The sequence below is a fragment of the Amphiprion ocellaris genome, chromosome 9 (genome assembly GCF_022539595.1).
Source record: "Amphiprion ocellaris isolate individual 3 ecotype Okinawa chromosome 9, ASM2253959v1, whole genome shotgun sequence".
Classification (NCBI taxonomy): domain Eukaryota; kingdom Metazoa; phylum Chordata; class Actinopteri; family Pomacentridae; genus Amphiprion; species Amphiprion ocellaris.
The window spans coordinates 10,828,962-10,843,503 of NC_072774.1; the positions used below are offsets into that span (position 1 = coordinate 10,828,962).

General features: G+C 37.9%; 2 protein-coding genes across 4 annotated transcripts; one reads left to right on the forward strand and one right to left on the reverse strand.

Moving 5' to 3' along the window:
* The first annotated feature begins 1,718 nt into the window (after positions 1-1,718).
* On the forward strand, positions 1,719-8,988 carry LOC118471104 (uncharacterized). Of its 2 annotated transcripts, none has more exons than XM_035953598.2 (4): positions 1,719-1,768; positions 3,058-3,138; positions 5,864-7,033; positions 7,473-8,988. In XM_035953598.2, the coding sequence occupies exons 2-4, from the start codon at positions 3,084-3,086 to the stop codon at positions 7,892-7,894; spliced, it is 1,647 nt and encodes a 548-aa protein (XP_035809491.2). In that variant the 5' UTR covers positions 1,719-1,768; positions 3,058-3,083; the 3' UTR covers positions 7,895-8,988. The 2 variants fall into 2 exon arrangements, with proteins under 2 accessions (XP_035809491.2, XP_035809492.2); XM_035953599.2 differs by having other exon boundaries at positions 7,476-8,988.
* Positions 8,989-9,241: 253 nt separating this feature from the next.
* Positions 9,242-14,292, reverse strand: si:dkey-11p23.7 (V-set and Ig domain-containing protein). 2 transcript variants are annotated; one of them, XM_023281937.2, is made up of 4 exons: positions 14,175-14,292; positions 13,095-13,159; positions 12,165-12,554; positions 9,242-10,613 (listed from the first exon to the last, which is right to left on the reverse strand). In XM_023281937.2, the coding sequence occupies exons 2-4, from the start codon at positions 13,147-13,149 to the stop codon at positions 10,189-10,191; spliced, it is 870 nt and encodes a 289-aa protein (XP_023137705.1). In that variant the 5' UTR covers positions 13,150-13,159; positions 14,175-14,292; the 3' UTR covers positions 9,242-10,188. The 2 variants fall into 2 exon arrangements, with proteins under 2 accessions (XP_023137705.1, XP_023137704.1); XM_023281936.2 differs by having other exon boundaries at positions 12,165-12,557; positions 14,175-14,291.
* Positions 14,293-14,542: the final 250 nt, after the last annotated feature.

The following is a 14,542-nucleotide window of genomic DNA, read 5'->3' on the forward strand; positions in this document are numbered from 1 at the left end:
ATCTAGAAATGAACATAAATAAACTACAAATTCTCATTTTTCGAGAGAATATAGAAGGAAAATTCAAACTTCTTGTTTTAAATTCTCATCAAATCTGTGCCGAAAGTCCAACCACAGTTATGTCAAAGAGGTAAAGGTGTTTTCTAACAGCACTTATATTAATTTTTTTATCAGCATTAACTATAACTTTGTATTTTTGACAGACAAAGGAGGTAACTATCTACTAAGAACTGATTCTGAAGAAGCACATGCAGATAATAAATTTGCACAAAATGAAAAAAAAACACGAGAAGATTTTTCATTGTAGTAAAGACAGATAATGAAACAGCTAAAACCATAATTTGGGATTTTTAATAGTAACTGATTTGTTTTGTGTTTTATGGATGTAAAATTAATCCTAACCCTTCTTTTGTCCACTTATTCCCTTTTTTGGGGGTCTCTTTGTGGTCATTTCTGCCCTTTTTTTTGGCAATTCTTAATCTCTGGTAATTTCACCTCTTTCTTGATGATTTTGAGTTTTTTTATGCAGTTTTTTAGCCTTTTTTTGGAGGGATTTTGCATGTTTCTGAGGCAATTTACAATCTTTGTGATGATTTACCTCTTTTTGTGCTTATGTTTTCGTCACTTGGTTGTGATCTGGTGACTCAAATGTGTTTTTCTTCCGAAAATGTCATGTGTCTATCTGCTGTACTGATGAGGTTCTGAGGCTCAGAAAAAGGTTCGGCCTCCTCTGTGTATTTTCAGGGTCTGAAACTGAAAATATTACAAAGCATTTGCACCCTGGGTGTTTAAAATGACACAATAAACTAACAATGTGGCCCAAAATCAAACAAAAATTGATCAAAATGATGCAAAGTTTTCCAAAATTATACAAACAGATCTCCAAATACCCAAAATCCTCAGCAGTTGTTGAAATTTACACAGAAATTGTCCAGAATGACTCTAAAAAATATTCAAATGAAACAAATGTTATTTGAAATTACACTAATTTGTTCAAAATGGGTCCGAATTTGACCAAAATGAGTTGAAAAGCATTACTAATGACAAAAACCTGTTTGAGATCACTCAAAGATTGTCCAAAATGACTTGAATATTGTCCAGAATTGCAAATATTCAGAACAAAATTCATGTTTTTATGGCAACTTGAGTCTTTGTAGTAATTTCACCTCTTTTGTGGTGACAACAACAATGACATTTAAAAAAATATATAATATTGATATGGTAACATCCTAAATAACAACAATAACAACAAATATTGAACATTGTCACTGGTTGCTATCAGAAAACATAAAACACAGAACTGTAAAATTATAAAATTACAGACTTGAAAAAGACAATTTTATTGCATTTTTTTCAAACATCCTGATAATATTGCCTTTTGTAGCCGAAGTATACAGTGAAAATCTGCCCCAACAACATGTTAAAACATGTGCAGGAGTGTCTCATTTTTAAAAACGAGTATTTTTCTAAGACACAAGGACATTTTTGCTTCATCTGTTTTGTTGTATTTGTGATCAATTACTGACACTTTGACATGAATTGAAAACAAACTATTAAATTGTAACCGCTGCCTGTTTAGCAGATTTTTGTGGTCGTGACTGCAGCAGGACCACACCTGTAACATCAGACCTGTGGTGCCAACATTGATGTCTCTTCTTCTCATGCAAACATCTTCCAAATGAGGCCAAGTTTGACTCACAAATGGGTGTTTCCATAAGTAAAGGACAGCTGAAGGTTGGAAAACACTCTGCAGACGGCTGACCAGCAGGTAAGACTCAGAGCAAAGACAGAAAATGGTTTTCTGTTTGTGTCGTGCAGATCAGACAATAATTGCAGGTTTTATTGTACCAGAAGGACAAATGATGACATAAATCTTTCAGTAACTTCTTACAATGAAAAGTTAAATTTTACTCTTATTTTAACATTAGAATAAATCCTGCACACCAGCTCGCTTACTGCTGTAACATGAAGTTGATTCTGCACTGCAAAAACTCAAAATCTTACCAAGTCTATTTGTCTTATTTTTGGTCAGAATGTCTCATCCCACTTGATTAAAGATAAATTCACTTAACAAGTGACATTTCAGCAAGATGGAGGGACTTGTATTAAGACATTCATCTTAAATATCTTGTTAAGTCAAACAATCTTGAAACTATCTTGTTTTGAGTTGTATTTTACAAGAAAACTCAAAACAAGTTTTATACATCTCAAATTAGGAGGCTACATAAAAGCAAAAATCTATTTTTGAGTGAAAAACTGCTATTTTTTTAAAGCATGTCTGGCTTATTTTAAGAACCCTAAGCTTGACAATCCTGGTAAAATATAACTTAAAGTAAGTTTTCACCGCTAATTTTAAGATCTCAATATTCTAAATATCATATCCTATTTCAAGAAATCTTACCAAGCCATTTTTCTATTGGCAGATTTTTTCACTTATTTCAAGGTAAAAGTTCCTTGAAATTAGTTTTTTTCTTGTTTTGAGAGGGGCATTTTTTTCCAGTGTGACTTTCAACCTTCATCAGGTTATGTCAAGTTACCAGATATGAACCAAACTGAACCAGTGTTCTTTAAGAAATCACCATTAAGTGAATTAATGTTACTTTAATTGACCTGTAGATGATTTTGTCATATCATTTTATGTTTTTCTTCTTGTAATTTATATTGTTTGCATATTTCTAATTGTGGTTTATCCTTTAAAAACTATTTTTTCATGTATTTTTCATTCAATTACCTCTGTTTTATTTTTATTGTCTGTTTTTTTATGATGTTGTGTGATGTTTGTTCACATCACAGTTTAAGTTTATTCATTTGTTATATGTTTATTTTATTGCTAATTGTTTACTTCAAGTATTATTTGGGCTGCAAGAGTTTAAAACTCCATATTTAAAGCACACAAAGTCTGTCTGCTGAAAAACCATTCATGTCTCGTGCAAAAACTCACATTTATATACTGAATGTGAAATTTGTTTGAAATTCGAAACTGGTTGAGAGAAATTGCAGACAACCATCCTGAATTTGTTCATTTTGTCTGACAGCTAACTTGTGTTAATGTTGCAGGGAGAAGTCTGAGGTTTTCTGCCGCCATGTTTCCGGCGGTGTACCTCCTCCCGCTGATGCTGCTATCTGGGCTGAGCTCAGGTAAACCCAACAAGAACACTCTGTTATCACTACATCTTCTTTTACGTTATAGAATCTAACTGTGAAACACCACACACTGCATGTAAAGATGGGGAAATACGACACCTCCCGGTGGCTGGTCACACTATACACTACCGTTCAAATGCTTGGGGTCACCAGGCTATTTCATGTTTTCCATGAAAACTCACACTTTTGATTAGCTAACACAATGTAGCATTAGAACACAGGAGTGATGGTTGCTGGAAATGTTACTCTGTAAACTAATACAAAAATACATATATTTAAACTCAATACATGCAAACACTTTGAATAAAAGCTAGGAGTACATTTATCCTTTGAACAGGCTGAGCAGAAAATGTAAATGGACATAAAATAAACTTCAAAAACATGAGCTCAGACTTTGAGAAGCTAATTTGACTGTCAAACTAGCACCAGATCAGATCAGGAAACTAAACAACCAGCAGCAGTAGATACCTGCACCAATACTGCTGCTGCTAACAAGCCCAGTACTACTGTTTAACACCGCATATCTGCATTATGCCCTATAAATTATGAAAAAATCACATCAAAAAGGAACATAAAGAATTTTATGTTGAAATGAACAAATACGGAAAACAATGGACCCTAATTGCTGGAGAGAATATAGAAGGAAAATTAAGGTGTTCAATATGATACATTTTCATTAGTTTTGTGGACATACTATGACCTTTGTTATGTTCTCTGTTAAAGATGTTTTGGAAAGATAATTCACAAAGAAAATGAGTATATAGTTTAATTTCTATGGGGATGCTTCAGGGGAACCTTCCTTTGGATTTTTCTCAGCTGGGAGGACTATATGGGGTAGACCCAGAATTCACTTTAGGATTACATATCTCATCTGGCCTGGAAATGCTTTGGGATACCAAAGGGGAAAACTGGAAAATATTCCTCAGGTAAGGGAGGCTCAGGGAGGTATGAGCTGCTGTGACTGCTGCCACCGAGACCAACTCTGGATAAGAAGAAGGTGGATGGATGGATACCTTAAACATGGCGTATGTGGTCCTGATTCGCAACTCTAGCAGCTGCAGACCTTTGTCAGAAAATGTACCGAAGAATATCAAAGTACTATGCCCTTCCTGAACAGTGCAATTTATCATCATTTGTTTCAAACCACTAAATTAATTTCTTTGATTGTAATAGTTAGCGAGCTAAAAGAACAACCAATCTGTGGGTAAAGGTAAAGCTAATATTTCTAAACCTTTATGTGTGTTTCAACTGAAAGACCTGCCAGTGTTCAACCTCCTTAAAGGCTGTTTTTAGTGGGGAACAAATTACCTAGGCCAGGGTAAGTACTTTTCAGTGGCCCTGAAATGCGGCTGGTGGATTGCAATTGTGATTGGACAACAGTCAGTCATCAGTTTTCTGCCTTCTCGATGTCCTCATTCAATAGCAGTTTTCTCCTCACAAACATCCATCCATCCATCCATCCATCCATCCATCCATCCATCCATCCATCCATCCATCCATCCATCCATCCATCCATCCATCCATCCAGGCCAGGCCAGGCCAGGCCAGGCCAGGCCAGATGAGATATGTAATCCTCCAGAGAGTTCTTGTCTACCCTGAGGTCTCCTCCCAGCATAAAACCTCTAAAAGAATGTGTATAAGAGGATCCTGATCTGCTCTTGAACCACCACAGCTAGTTCCTTCCACAAAGGAGGAGCACCTCCACTGAGCTCCTCACTTTATCTCTAAGGCTGAGCCCAGTCACCATACAGAGAAAACTTATTTTGGCTGCGTCTATCTAATTATTTTAGTCACTACTCAGATCTAATGACTATAGGTGAGGATTATACAGACTATCAAAGATTCACCCCGACAATCCAGTACAACACCAACATTACTGCTGATACTGCACCAATCCATGTCTGTTCCCGTCACTCGTTAGCAAGATCCTGGATAAGCGACTCCTTCACTTGAGGCAATGACTCACCCCAATCCAGAGGGAACGATCCATCAGTTTCCAGGAGAGAACACTGGTCTCAGACTTGGTAGTTTTGACTCTCGTTCTATGTTGCCTTACACTCGGCTTTAAACTGTCATCAAAAATGTAAAATTCTCCAAAAATTCCACTGAAATTAAAAAAAATTTATCTTATCTTAACAAACCTATATACACCTATTTATGCACCAGTGAGCAATAACAAAGTATTTTGTTGGAACCTGGTTCCCAAGAAATCACACTGATTGTATTCAACGAGGGATGCAACATTACCACAGACACGAAACAACGAAAAAGAGATACAAAGCAACCACAAAGGTACAAAAAACAAGCACAAAGAGACAAAAACGAGCACAAGGTGACACACAATGATCATAAAGAGATGCCAAAGACCACAAACAGTCACAAAATGACCAGAAAGACATGAAAAACAGCCACGAGACATAAACTATACCATAAATACGAGCTAAATACACATACAATGCACGTTTTTCAGAATATTAGCATTAGTTTCACCAAATCTGCATCCTGTAGGTACCCACAAGATATTTCAAGAATCTGCAATTCCCACTTGTTACTCTCTTGTTCCCCAAATTCCTCCAATGGGCTTGTCCCACTGTGTCTTTATTTAAGCAACAGCAGGCACTAATGAAGTGTTTTATTGTTACCTGGTTCCAAAGAATTCCCACTTATTACTTTCAACATGAAATTAAAATTGTTTGATTTACATTTTTTCCTTCTCCAGAATCCACAGCCACTCAATCTGACAACAGCACTGGCAAGAAATACTTCATTGTTTTGCCGGAGAACATTGCCTCCTATCATCCTATTCCACCCAAAAACCAGATCTATGTCACTGCCTTATATAATGACACAAGCGTAACAATCATACAGCACACCTACAATACAAGAACAGTGACCATGCAGGCTGCAGAAAGTCGTGATTTCATTCTGGATGGAAGACTGGAGCTCGGTAAGGCAGCAATCTCTAACAACGTGCTTGAAATTACCAGCACCAAAGAAATCACTATCCAGGCCATTAGCTTTAGAAACTCCAGTATCCAGACTGCTCTGGTTATACCGACTGACAAACTCGCCAAAAAGTACCTCATCCCACCAATACCCCAAATCCAAGGATCCACTTTACTTGCTGACGTAGTCACCACACTGGTAACAGAGCGAGCCCCGTTCAAACTCATTATTGTCAATGGTGATAAGGCAAACAAGATAACTGTCAAAGGCAACGTCCTCAAAGAAGTTAATCTTCAGCCCAAACAGGTCGCTCAGATCTGGGTACGAGAAAAAGAAGCCTTGCGAGTCGTGGAAGCCACACAGCCAGTGGCGGTCCTTTTTGGCCATCCATGTGCCATCCAGAGTAAATGCAATTGTGGGCTGCTGTACACCATGTTGTCGCCAGCCAGAGATGAGACCCTCAAGTTCTTCATTCCTTCAACTTTTCCATGGGAAGATGAAACAAAAATACTCTTATCAGAGACAGGATCTGCAAAAATAGAGGCCTTCAGCCCAGACTCACCACTGATCAAGGTAGCCGGTACAGCCATCCTCTACCATCCAAAATTACTCCTCACTCTGATCCCAGAGACAGACTTTGCCTGTTGTTATGTTGTCACCCCCATCCCTGACATGCAAAACTATGCTGTAATCGTGGTGCACAAGGACCAAACTGAGGGTGTTCATGTCGGAAAGAATCCTCATCAAGGCTCAGAGTGGACGGAACTGAAAGGGACTGATTATGTTTCGACAAAAATTACTGTGCAACCAAGAGCTACACCTGACTCATCTATATCAACTACCATCATCTGGCATGCTTCCTCCAAAATGGCTGTCTATTTTCTGGGACAAGACAGCAACAGTATATTTGGAAACCCAGCACCTGTGATCAGCAAATCCCCAGGTATGGAGTTCCACAGTGTGTCACTTTAAAGTTCAGGTTTACATAGCCCTTCGAGTAAAGAAGAAACATAATTAAAAGGATACATTCAGAAAACATTGTAGCCCTAAAATCCACGTGTTGCAGTTTGCATTTCTACACTTATTAGGGTTGGGTAATAAGTCTGACCACGTTCAGGGCAGGTACAAAGTTTGAGTCATGTACTCAGTTTTCAAAACATTAGCTGTAACCAAACAAAGAATGAGCTAATGATGAGCTTCAATAACATAATAGAAATAAATAACATATCAGTTGCTAACTAAGCTAGTTAGCAGGGAAATGCTGGTGATAGCAGCTTGTTTTAGAGTAGACTAACACAGTTTTTACCCAAACAACAGACACATTAATGATTATCAAAAATGTCCTGTGGATTCAGTCTGTTCTCTTTCCTTGCACTCCCAAGCAGATTACAGGGGTTGCGTCTTAATTCCAGGGGTCATAAAAATCGGAGACAATGCAGACGGCTGGCGTGAATCTCTGAAATACTGCCGCGACAAGGACATGGAGTTGATCTGCCTCTCCGAGGCCAAATCTCAACCACAAGCCACCAAAAGACTGAGCGAGCTCAACAACGGCAACCTGCAGGAGGTATGGATAGGCATGCGTCAGAGTTCCCTCACCGGGGAGTATTACTGGGTAAATGAGGATCCTGTCAAAAGCACCAACTGGCAAAATGGTGAGCCCTCGATTGAGACCAGCCACAAGTGTGTCCTCATGGGTGCGAAGAGTGACAAGGACTTCAGCTGGAGGAGTGAGGATTGCTGTAAGGCCTTCCATCCTGTCTGCTACACAGAGACGGAGATCTTAGAATCGTGGGATGATTGATAAAGTAATGTAATTGGTCTTATCCACCACCATAATGTAGCTGCTATGCTCTATTATAAATATTCTTACATTATTAGAAGTCATTAAAATTGGTCTAAGTATACAGAAGTTTAGGTTTGAGAAATGTTTTCTATCTGAAAAAGTTGTCAAAAATCCAGAAGGAAGACAATGTTGTCTGCAATGCTGTTAGCTACAAAATGTTTTGTAAACCTACAGTCTGTATGCAGGAACCTCTTCCTTCAGTTTCTTTCAGGTCTGGAATTTGCTGAAAAATTTGTGTTGGATTTCAGAGATTTCAGCACCGTTATGTGCAGAAATATGCAACATCGCCAACTGATTTGAATCATTCATATTTGTCCACAGAGATTTAAACTTTCAGGAATAATCAAGCATATTTTCAGAGCAACTGAATTCAGTTTCAGTCTAATAAAAGCAATTTAAAGTTATCATAGTAACCAATACAAATCTGAGTAGTTTCATTCAAATTCAGTTTTTGAAGAAATAAAACTGTCATAATAATAACACAGTTCTATTTTTAACAGGCTATTGAAATTCAATATATTAATGCAATCATTCATGTGAAACACAAATTTTGTTAAAGCCTTTTTTAGGGAAGATATGTTTATATAGTGGTTCAATTTGTATGCTAATTTGCTAATTGTTGTATGTACCTGAGTTTAAAGACATATATTCCACATATGACATATAAAGACATAGTTATTCACTTTAAGAGCAGCTTGAAAATACTTTCTTGTTTTTAAGAACTAAAGTACTTTGCAGTCCTGTTTCAATGTAGAAACCTCTGTGTGCCTGATGTTTAACTTTATTATTTTTTTGCTGCTGTGGCAGGATTATTATTGTGCAGCGCTAAGAAAACTTACTCTCCTATGCACCAGTGGCAGATTTTAAGTTGATTGAATATTTTGTTGTTTATTGAGGGGTAGTTATTGCAGTGTGACAGCAATGAAGAAAAAAAAAGGATCAATTGAAAATTTAAACATGATATTTGTTGTCTGATTGGTAAGAGGACATAATATTTACCACTTATGCCAATATTCACAAGAAAATCACTAATAAATACATGTGAAACTAGACTGCTGTTGTTTTTATTTCCCACATGTATAACCCAGTCCAGAAACATTTGAAGCATTGCGTTTTTTTGTGGAAAATTAAGGTTCTTGTACCACTAACAGTCTGTTTAAAGCTGTAAAATGGTGTCAGTACCTTGAAGAAGAAATAGAGAATTTTGATTATATAGCAATTATCATTAATATAATATAAAGCTGATAAAATAGAACAGATCAATGCACAAAATTAAACTGAACAATACAAGTCCTGAAGAAGATATTAGGACATTTTTGTTTATTGTTTATTAATGTACAGTATTTTTTGTAACAGCTTCTTTACTCCATCAAACAAAAATGGTTCTGTGTAGTGACGTCATAAAAGAATGATTTTTAGAAACTTTTAGCTAAATTTTGTTTAAGGAAACAATTTTTTTTCAACCATTCTTTAAAGCGTATGTGCAAACATTCATTATTTTGGGTTCTGGACTATTGGTCAGACAGAACAACATGTTCCACAAGAAACTGTGAAGGACATTTCTCACTGCCTTTGTTGTTTTATCAACCAAATGATTCACAGATAAACAAATATTTTAGTTGCAGCTCTGATTTTACTCTTTTATCTGTCAACAAACCAAACAAATCCAATATAAATGAAGAAACTCCAGCACTTTAAAGAACCACATAAAGTATGTGGGATTTAGGAAACTATGATAGAAATTTCTCACTGTTTTCTAGTGTTTTATGAGTCAAATTATTTAATGGTAGATGAAATAATCATCAGTTGCAGCTTTAATTTTATGTTTTTACCTGCCACCAAACCAAACAAATGTAATATAATGAAGAACCTTTAGTACTTTAAAGAACCACATGAAGTATGTGGGATTTAGGAATCTATGATGGAAGTTTCTCACTTTTTTTCTGATGTTTTATTGGCCCAATGATTCAACAATAATGAAAAATGTCTGCCACCTGAACCAAATAACCTTTAGTGCTTCAAGGAACCACATAAAGTACTTAAAGAACCATCTAAATGAAAAGGTTCTCCAAATGGTGGTGGCACTTTGAAGCACCAGAGAGCTTTCTGAAGAACCATTTATGAACTATTATTCTTCCTAGAATAATATGAAAATATATTTATATTATTACACACATTAACAAACGGCTCACTGCTATATTATGTTCTGTCATAAACCACACATCTATGCGCTGATTATAAAGTGTTGCAGGCTATTTGGCCCAGCAGCTGATTCCCTGCAGAGCTCCTCCCTGCACCACCCAAACCCCCATCCCCACCAGCAGCAGAACTTTAGCTCCCAGAGACAGCGACAGGAGGAGAAGCAAGGGAGGCGAGGCTCCGGTCATGGACATGGGAGGCCGTGGAGGCAGGACGTACAGGGTGGCCTGCTCTTTGCCCAGCGGGTTGGAGGCGCTGCAGGTGTACTGCTGCCCCGGCTCCACGTCCCTCAGCTGGCTGACGGTGTGGAAGTGAGCGGCGGAGCCCTGAGAAAGAGGCCCGACCAGGGAACCCTCCAGCAAGTCGTCCGGGCCGAGCCACTGGACGTCGGGCAGCGGGGAGCCCTGAACCCGGCACAGAGCTGTGTACCCGGACTGCTCACTGCCCTCCACCGCCAGGGTCAGGATCTTTGGAGCAGCTGCAGGAGGAACACAGAAAATATAAAAATAAGTTAAAGTTCAATTAGAAAAGACAAATTAAACCACCATGGAACTTAATATCTGCAAAAGCAGTTAAAATAATCGCAAATATGAAGTAAATCAGTTATATTTCTAGCTGATTTAAGTATAGTCAAACAGTGTGCTTTTATGGTCACACAGTGTAAAAGAACATATAAGCATATATAAATAAAAGTACAGATTTTTAATGTGGATATGGTTTTTCTTTTTTTAAAATTTAGTGTCAACATGTGAATTAATACTTTATTGTGATTTTACTAGATACTATCTGTAGTTTAATAAAACTGGGAATATCTTGCAAAAACAGTTACAAATTATTTACCTTTTCAGTCCTTGAAATGCATATTTTTTTTCTTTCAAGTAACAGCAAATATTTAGAAAATAATTAATTAGAATTTTTTTTAAATACAGTTTGAAAAAAAATTATGTAATTTCAAAGCCAAATGTTGAAAAAGAACAAAATACTACTCATAAAGATAGGCCTGAGTTTTTGCCAATGAGTATTTTTTCCTGTGATTTTAATAATTAATAGGCAAAATCTGGAAGAATAATCAAAAAAACAGTAAAATGTAAACAAAACAAAAATATATAAAACTGTTTGAAAAATTTCTTTTTTTATAGGGTGCATGTGTGGTTTAAAAAATATTAAATTTGCGTATTTAGGTAAATGTTTTCAGTTCCAAATTTATTTCAATGAACTGGGTCAACATGAAAATTCTAGTAACTGCACCAATTTACTATCCTGTTAATTTAAACACAAATTTGCTGCTCTTGTTTTTAAGATTTACATATTGTGTCTTAAAATATGCAATCGAAGTTCAAAAGAAAACACAAAAATTAATAACAACAATTTTGTTGTTAAATTAATTAATTTCTTAAAAGTTGCTCACTTAAAAATTCCAATTTCAAAAATGTGGAAATACTAGTTGGAATTAATAAATTTTATGAGAAGCCAGCTTCAAGACTTGTCTTTATCCTGCCAATCACCAAATACTCAAAAATACCTTTGATTGAAAAGGAAAAGCTGGTTCTTCTATAACTCCAGGCAGTTTGTTGGTTTAGCATAATTTAAATAGAGGTTGTCTGAACTTCAAAAAAAAATCGATGCCAACTGTTGCTTTATTTTTCATTGCTGAGCCAAAACCTTATTTTCTGAGTTAAATCTAGGTCATTTGTCATAAAATTACCCAAATAAGAAAATAATGTTCCGCTGATCCTCTCAAAATCAGCTGACTCTTTTAATTTGCATTATTTTTTCCCACATTTTTCATTTTTTCTGTATATGTACATTGGTTCCAAATAACTGACACTGGAAAAAAAAACTATTTTCATCTCCTAATTGGAACATTGTCAATCTACATCGTCACAGTCAAATAAAATAGGTTTAAATTACAAATCAGTCACTGTTTGGTGAAACTCAGACCTTTTAAGGGATTCAGAATGTTTGGACACTGATCATTTATTCACATTTGACTCCATAAATCTCAACGGTGTGCTGGTTTGAGCTGTACCCTCTACTCTCAGCCTGGTCCCCATCTTGTCCTCGAAGCTGACATGTTCTCGTCCCTGAACCTCTACCCGGCAGTAGTAGCGCCCGCTGTCCTGCAGGGTGGCGCCGTTGATGCGCAGCGACAGATCGTGTTCCCTCGGGTTCCCCTCCAGCCGGTAGCGCTGGTCCTGCTGTGGGCCCGGCTCACAGGTGGGCGTACCCGGCCGGCTGGTGCAGCGGTACAGGACGGTGGCGCCGACGCCGTGGCCCAGACGCCATAACACTTGCAGGGAGGAATGCTGGGAGTGCTGGGGGTGGCTGAAGGTGCAGGGCAGCACCACCGGGTAGCCCTCCATGCCCCGCACCTCCGAGTGCACCTTCATGGACCAGCCGTCGTCTCCGGAGCCGAGGGCTGCTGGTCATACATTCACCCACAGAGATGCAATAGTCACTTTAATGGCAAACAAATACACCAGAATAATCCTTGAAGTCAGATCAGCTGGATTTACACCAAGAAATCATACTGATTATCCACTTTTTTCACGCTGAAAGATATTTTAAGCATTTAATGAGCCATTTTCGCTAACATGTCTATGTAGGTTCTCATTCGTCATGGTAATCACAGGAGTGTCAGTAGAAATCAAATGGACTTCTCTTGTGGGTTCTTGAAGACTTTTCAAGAACCTACCAGCTACAGAAACAGGTAAGAATAACTCCCCATTAGTCAGTTAGAACTGAAGAAGTCTCTTGGATGAAGGTGAAATGTCTTCAAGAACCTACAAGAGAAGTCCTACTGATTTCTACTGAAGCTCAATCATTTATACCAACACTTCTTACAGTTCTGCTTTACTTGTGTCTATCTACGAGGCTGCTTCTGTCTGAAATACAGCAGTGCAACCACAAAGAATCACATTCTGGCAGATTTAAGGTAATGTAAATGAAATTGGTTTACCTCCTGGAAGAGACAACAGCAGACTCAGGGCGCTGCAGACCAATCGGGCGTCCATACTGAGACCACTGAAGAGACGACAGTGAGGCAGTACAGCTGTTTTATATGACTCAGTACCTCCCAGACACATCTCATGTTTTTCCAATTCCTCTATTTATAGTTCCTTCATGTCTGTGTGTTGTTTTATTGTGAATAAATGAGGTTGTCTGTGTCAAAAAAATCAGTAAAAAGCACTCATGCCTTTTTAGACTTATGTTAAGGACAATAATGGCAAAAAAAATGCTCCAGCAATCAAGGATTTGCAGCAAAATGTACTTTACAATACCTATGCGAAAAGTACTCATCATTAAATTCAGAATAACAAGTCATGATGCATTAAGGTGTAAGCATTATTTAGTATTCCAGTCTGTACTGGGAGGCTAATTAAGACTATTTTACCTACTGATAAAGATTAACAATAAAACTTCAGAGCTTATTAGCAGATAATATTTTGTATTAATATTCAGAAACTGTAAAGTTACTACAGCTTTCAAATAAAGTAACAAGGTCAAGAGTCACTGACAATCTCATGTTAGCAACTAGCATCTCCAGGTTAGCAACTAGCATCTCCAGGTTAGCAACTAGCATCTCCAGGTTAGCAACTAGCATCTCCAGGTTAGCAACTAGCATCTCCAGGTTGACAACTAGCATCTCCAGTTAAGCAACTAGCAGTCTCAGGTTCGTAGAATCGTCAGGTTAGCAACTACTAATCTTCGACTAGCAACAAGCAATCTCAGGTGAGCGACTTGCAATCCCAGGTTAGCAACTAGCATCTCCAAGTCAGTAGCTTGTATTTCCCATAGACTGTATATAGTCTGGTATTTCCAGGAAAGGAACTAGCAATCTTAGGCTAGCAACCACATCTCGGTTAGCAATTAGCAATCTTACACTAGCAACTAGGATTCTCAGGGTAGCAATGTCTGCAGAGCAGCTATCATATGCAGGTTAGTAATTGCTCAAAAACGTTCATCATGTCTTCTTGTTGATACTTTAGTTTCTGATTCTTTTGTTCAGACATTAGGTGAATGGATAGATGTTATTTACCTTGCTTGACAGTTTCGGCGAACACTCTCGCCTTCCTCAGAAGCGTCTCACTGACAGCCTGTTACGTATCAGCCGGCAGATTTTGACAGCCGGCATTTTCGGCACGCCCACGAGAGTCGCCACATGCCATTACGGCGTGGGCGTGGTTGGCCCGGCGCATCTGGCGACTCTAGTGGGCGGTGCCGAAAATGCCGGCTGTCAAAATCTGCCGGCTGATACGTCACAGGCTGTCAGTGAGACGCTTCTGAGGAAGGCGAGAGTGTTCGCCGAAACTGTCAAGCAGGTAAATAACATCTATCCATTCACCTAATGTCTGAACAAAAGAATCAGAAACTAAAAGGTTAGTAATTGTTCATTTCAGGTTAGCA

What these genes read in the sequence shown, in the direction of transcription:
- si:dkey-11p23.7 (XM_023281936.2), bottom strand. Translation starts at nt 13,149, where the DNA reads ATGGACGCCCGATTGGTCTGCAGCGCCCTGAGTCTGCTGTTGTCTCTT. An exon ending in GCTGTTGTCTCTTCCAGGAG is followed by an intron (nt 12,558 to 13,094) that starts GTAAACCAATTT and finishes ATGTATGACCAG; the next exon opens with CAGCCCTCGGCTCCGGAGAC. An exon ending in GACCAGGCTGAGAGTAGAGG is followed by an intron (nt 10,614 to 12,164) that starts GTACAGCTCAAA and finishes TTCCTCCTGCAG; the next exon opens with CTGCTCCAAAGATCCTGACC.
- LOC118471104 (XM_035953598.2), top strand. Translation starts at nt 3,084, where the DNA reads ATGTTTCCGGCGGTGTACCTCCTCCCGCTGATGCTGCTATCTGGGCTG. An exon ending in GCTATCTGGGCTGAGCTCAG is followed by an intron (nt 3,139 to 5,863) that starts GTAAACCCAACA and finishes TTCCTTCTCCAG; the next exon opens with AATCCACAGCCACTCAATCT. An exon ending in TGTGATCAGCAAATCCCCAG is followed by an intron (nt 7,034 to 7,472) that starts GTATGGAGTTCC and finishes TGCACTCCCAAG; the next exon opens with CAGATTACAGGGGTTGCGTC.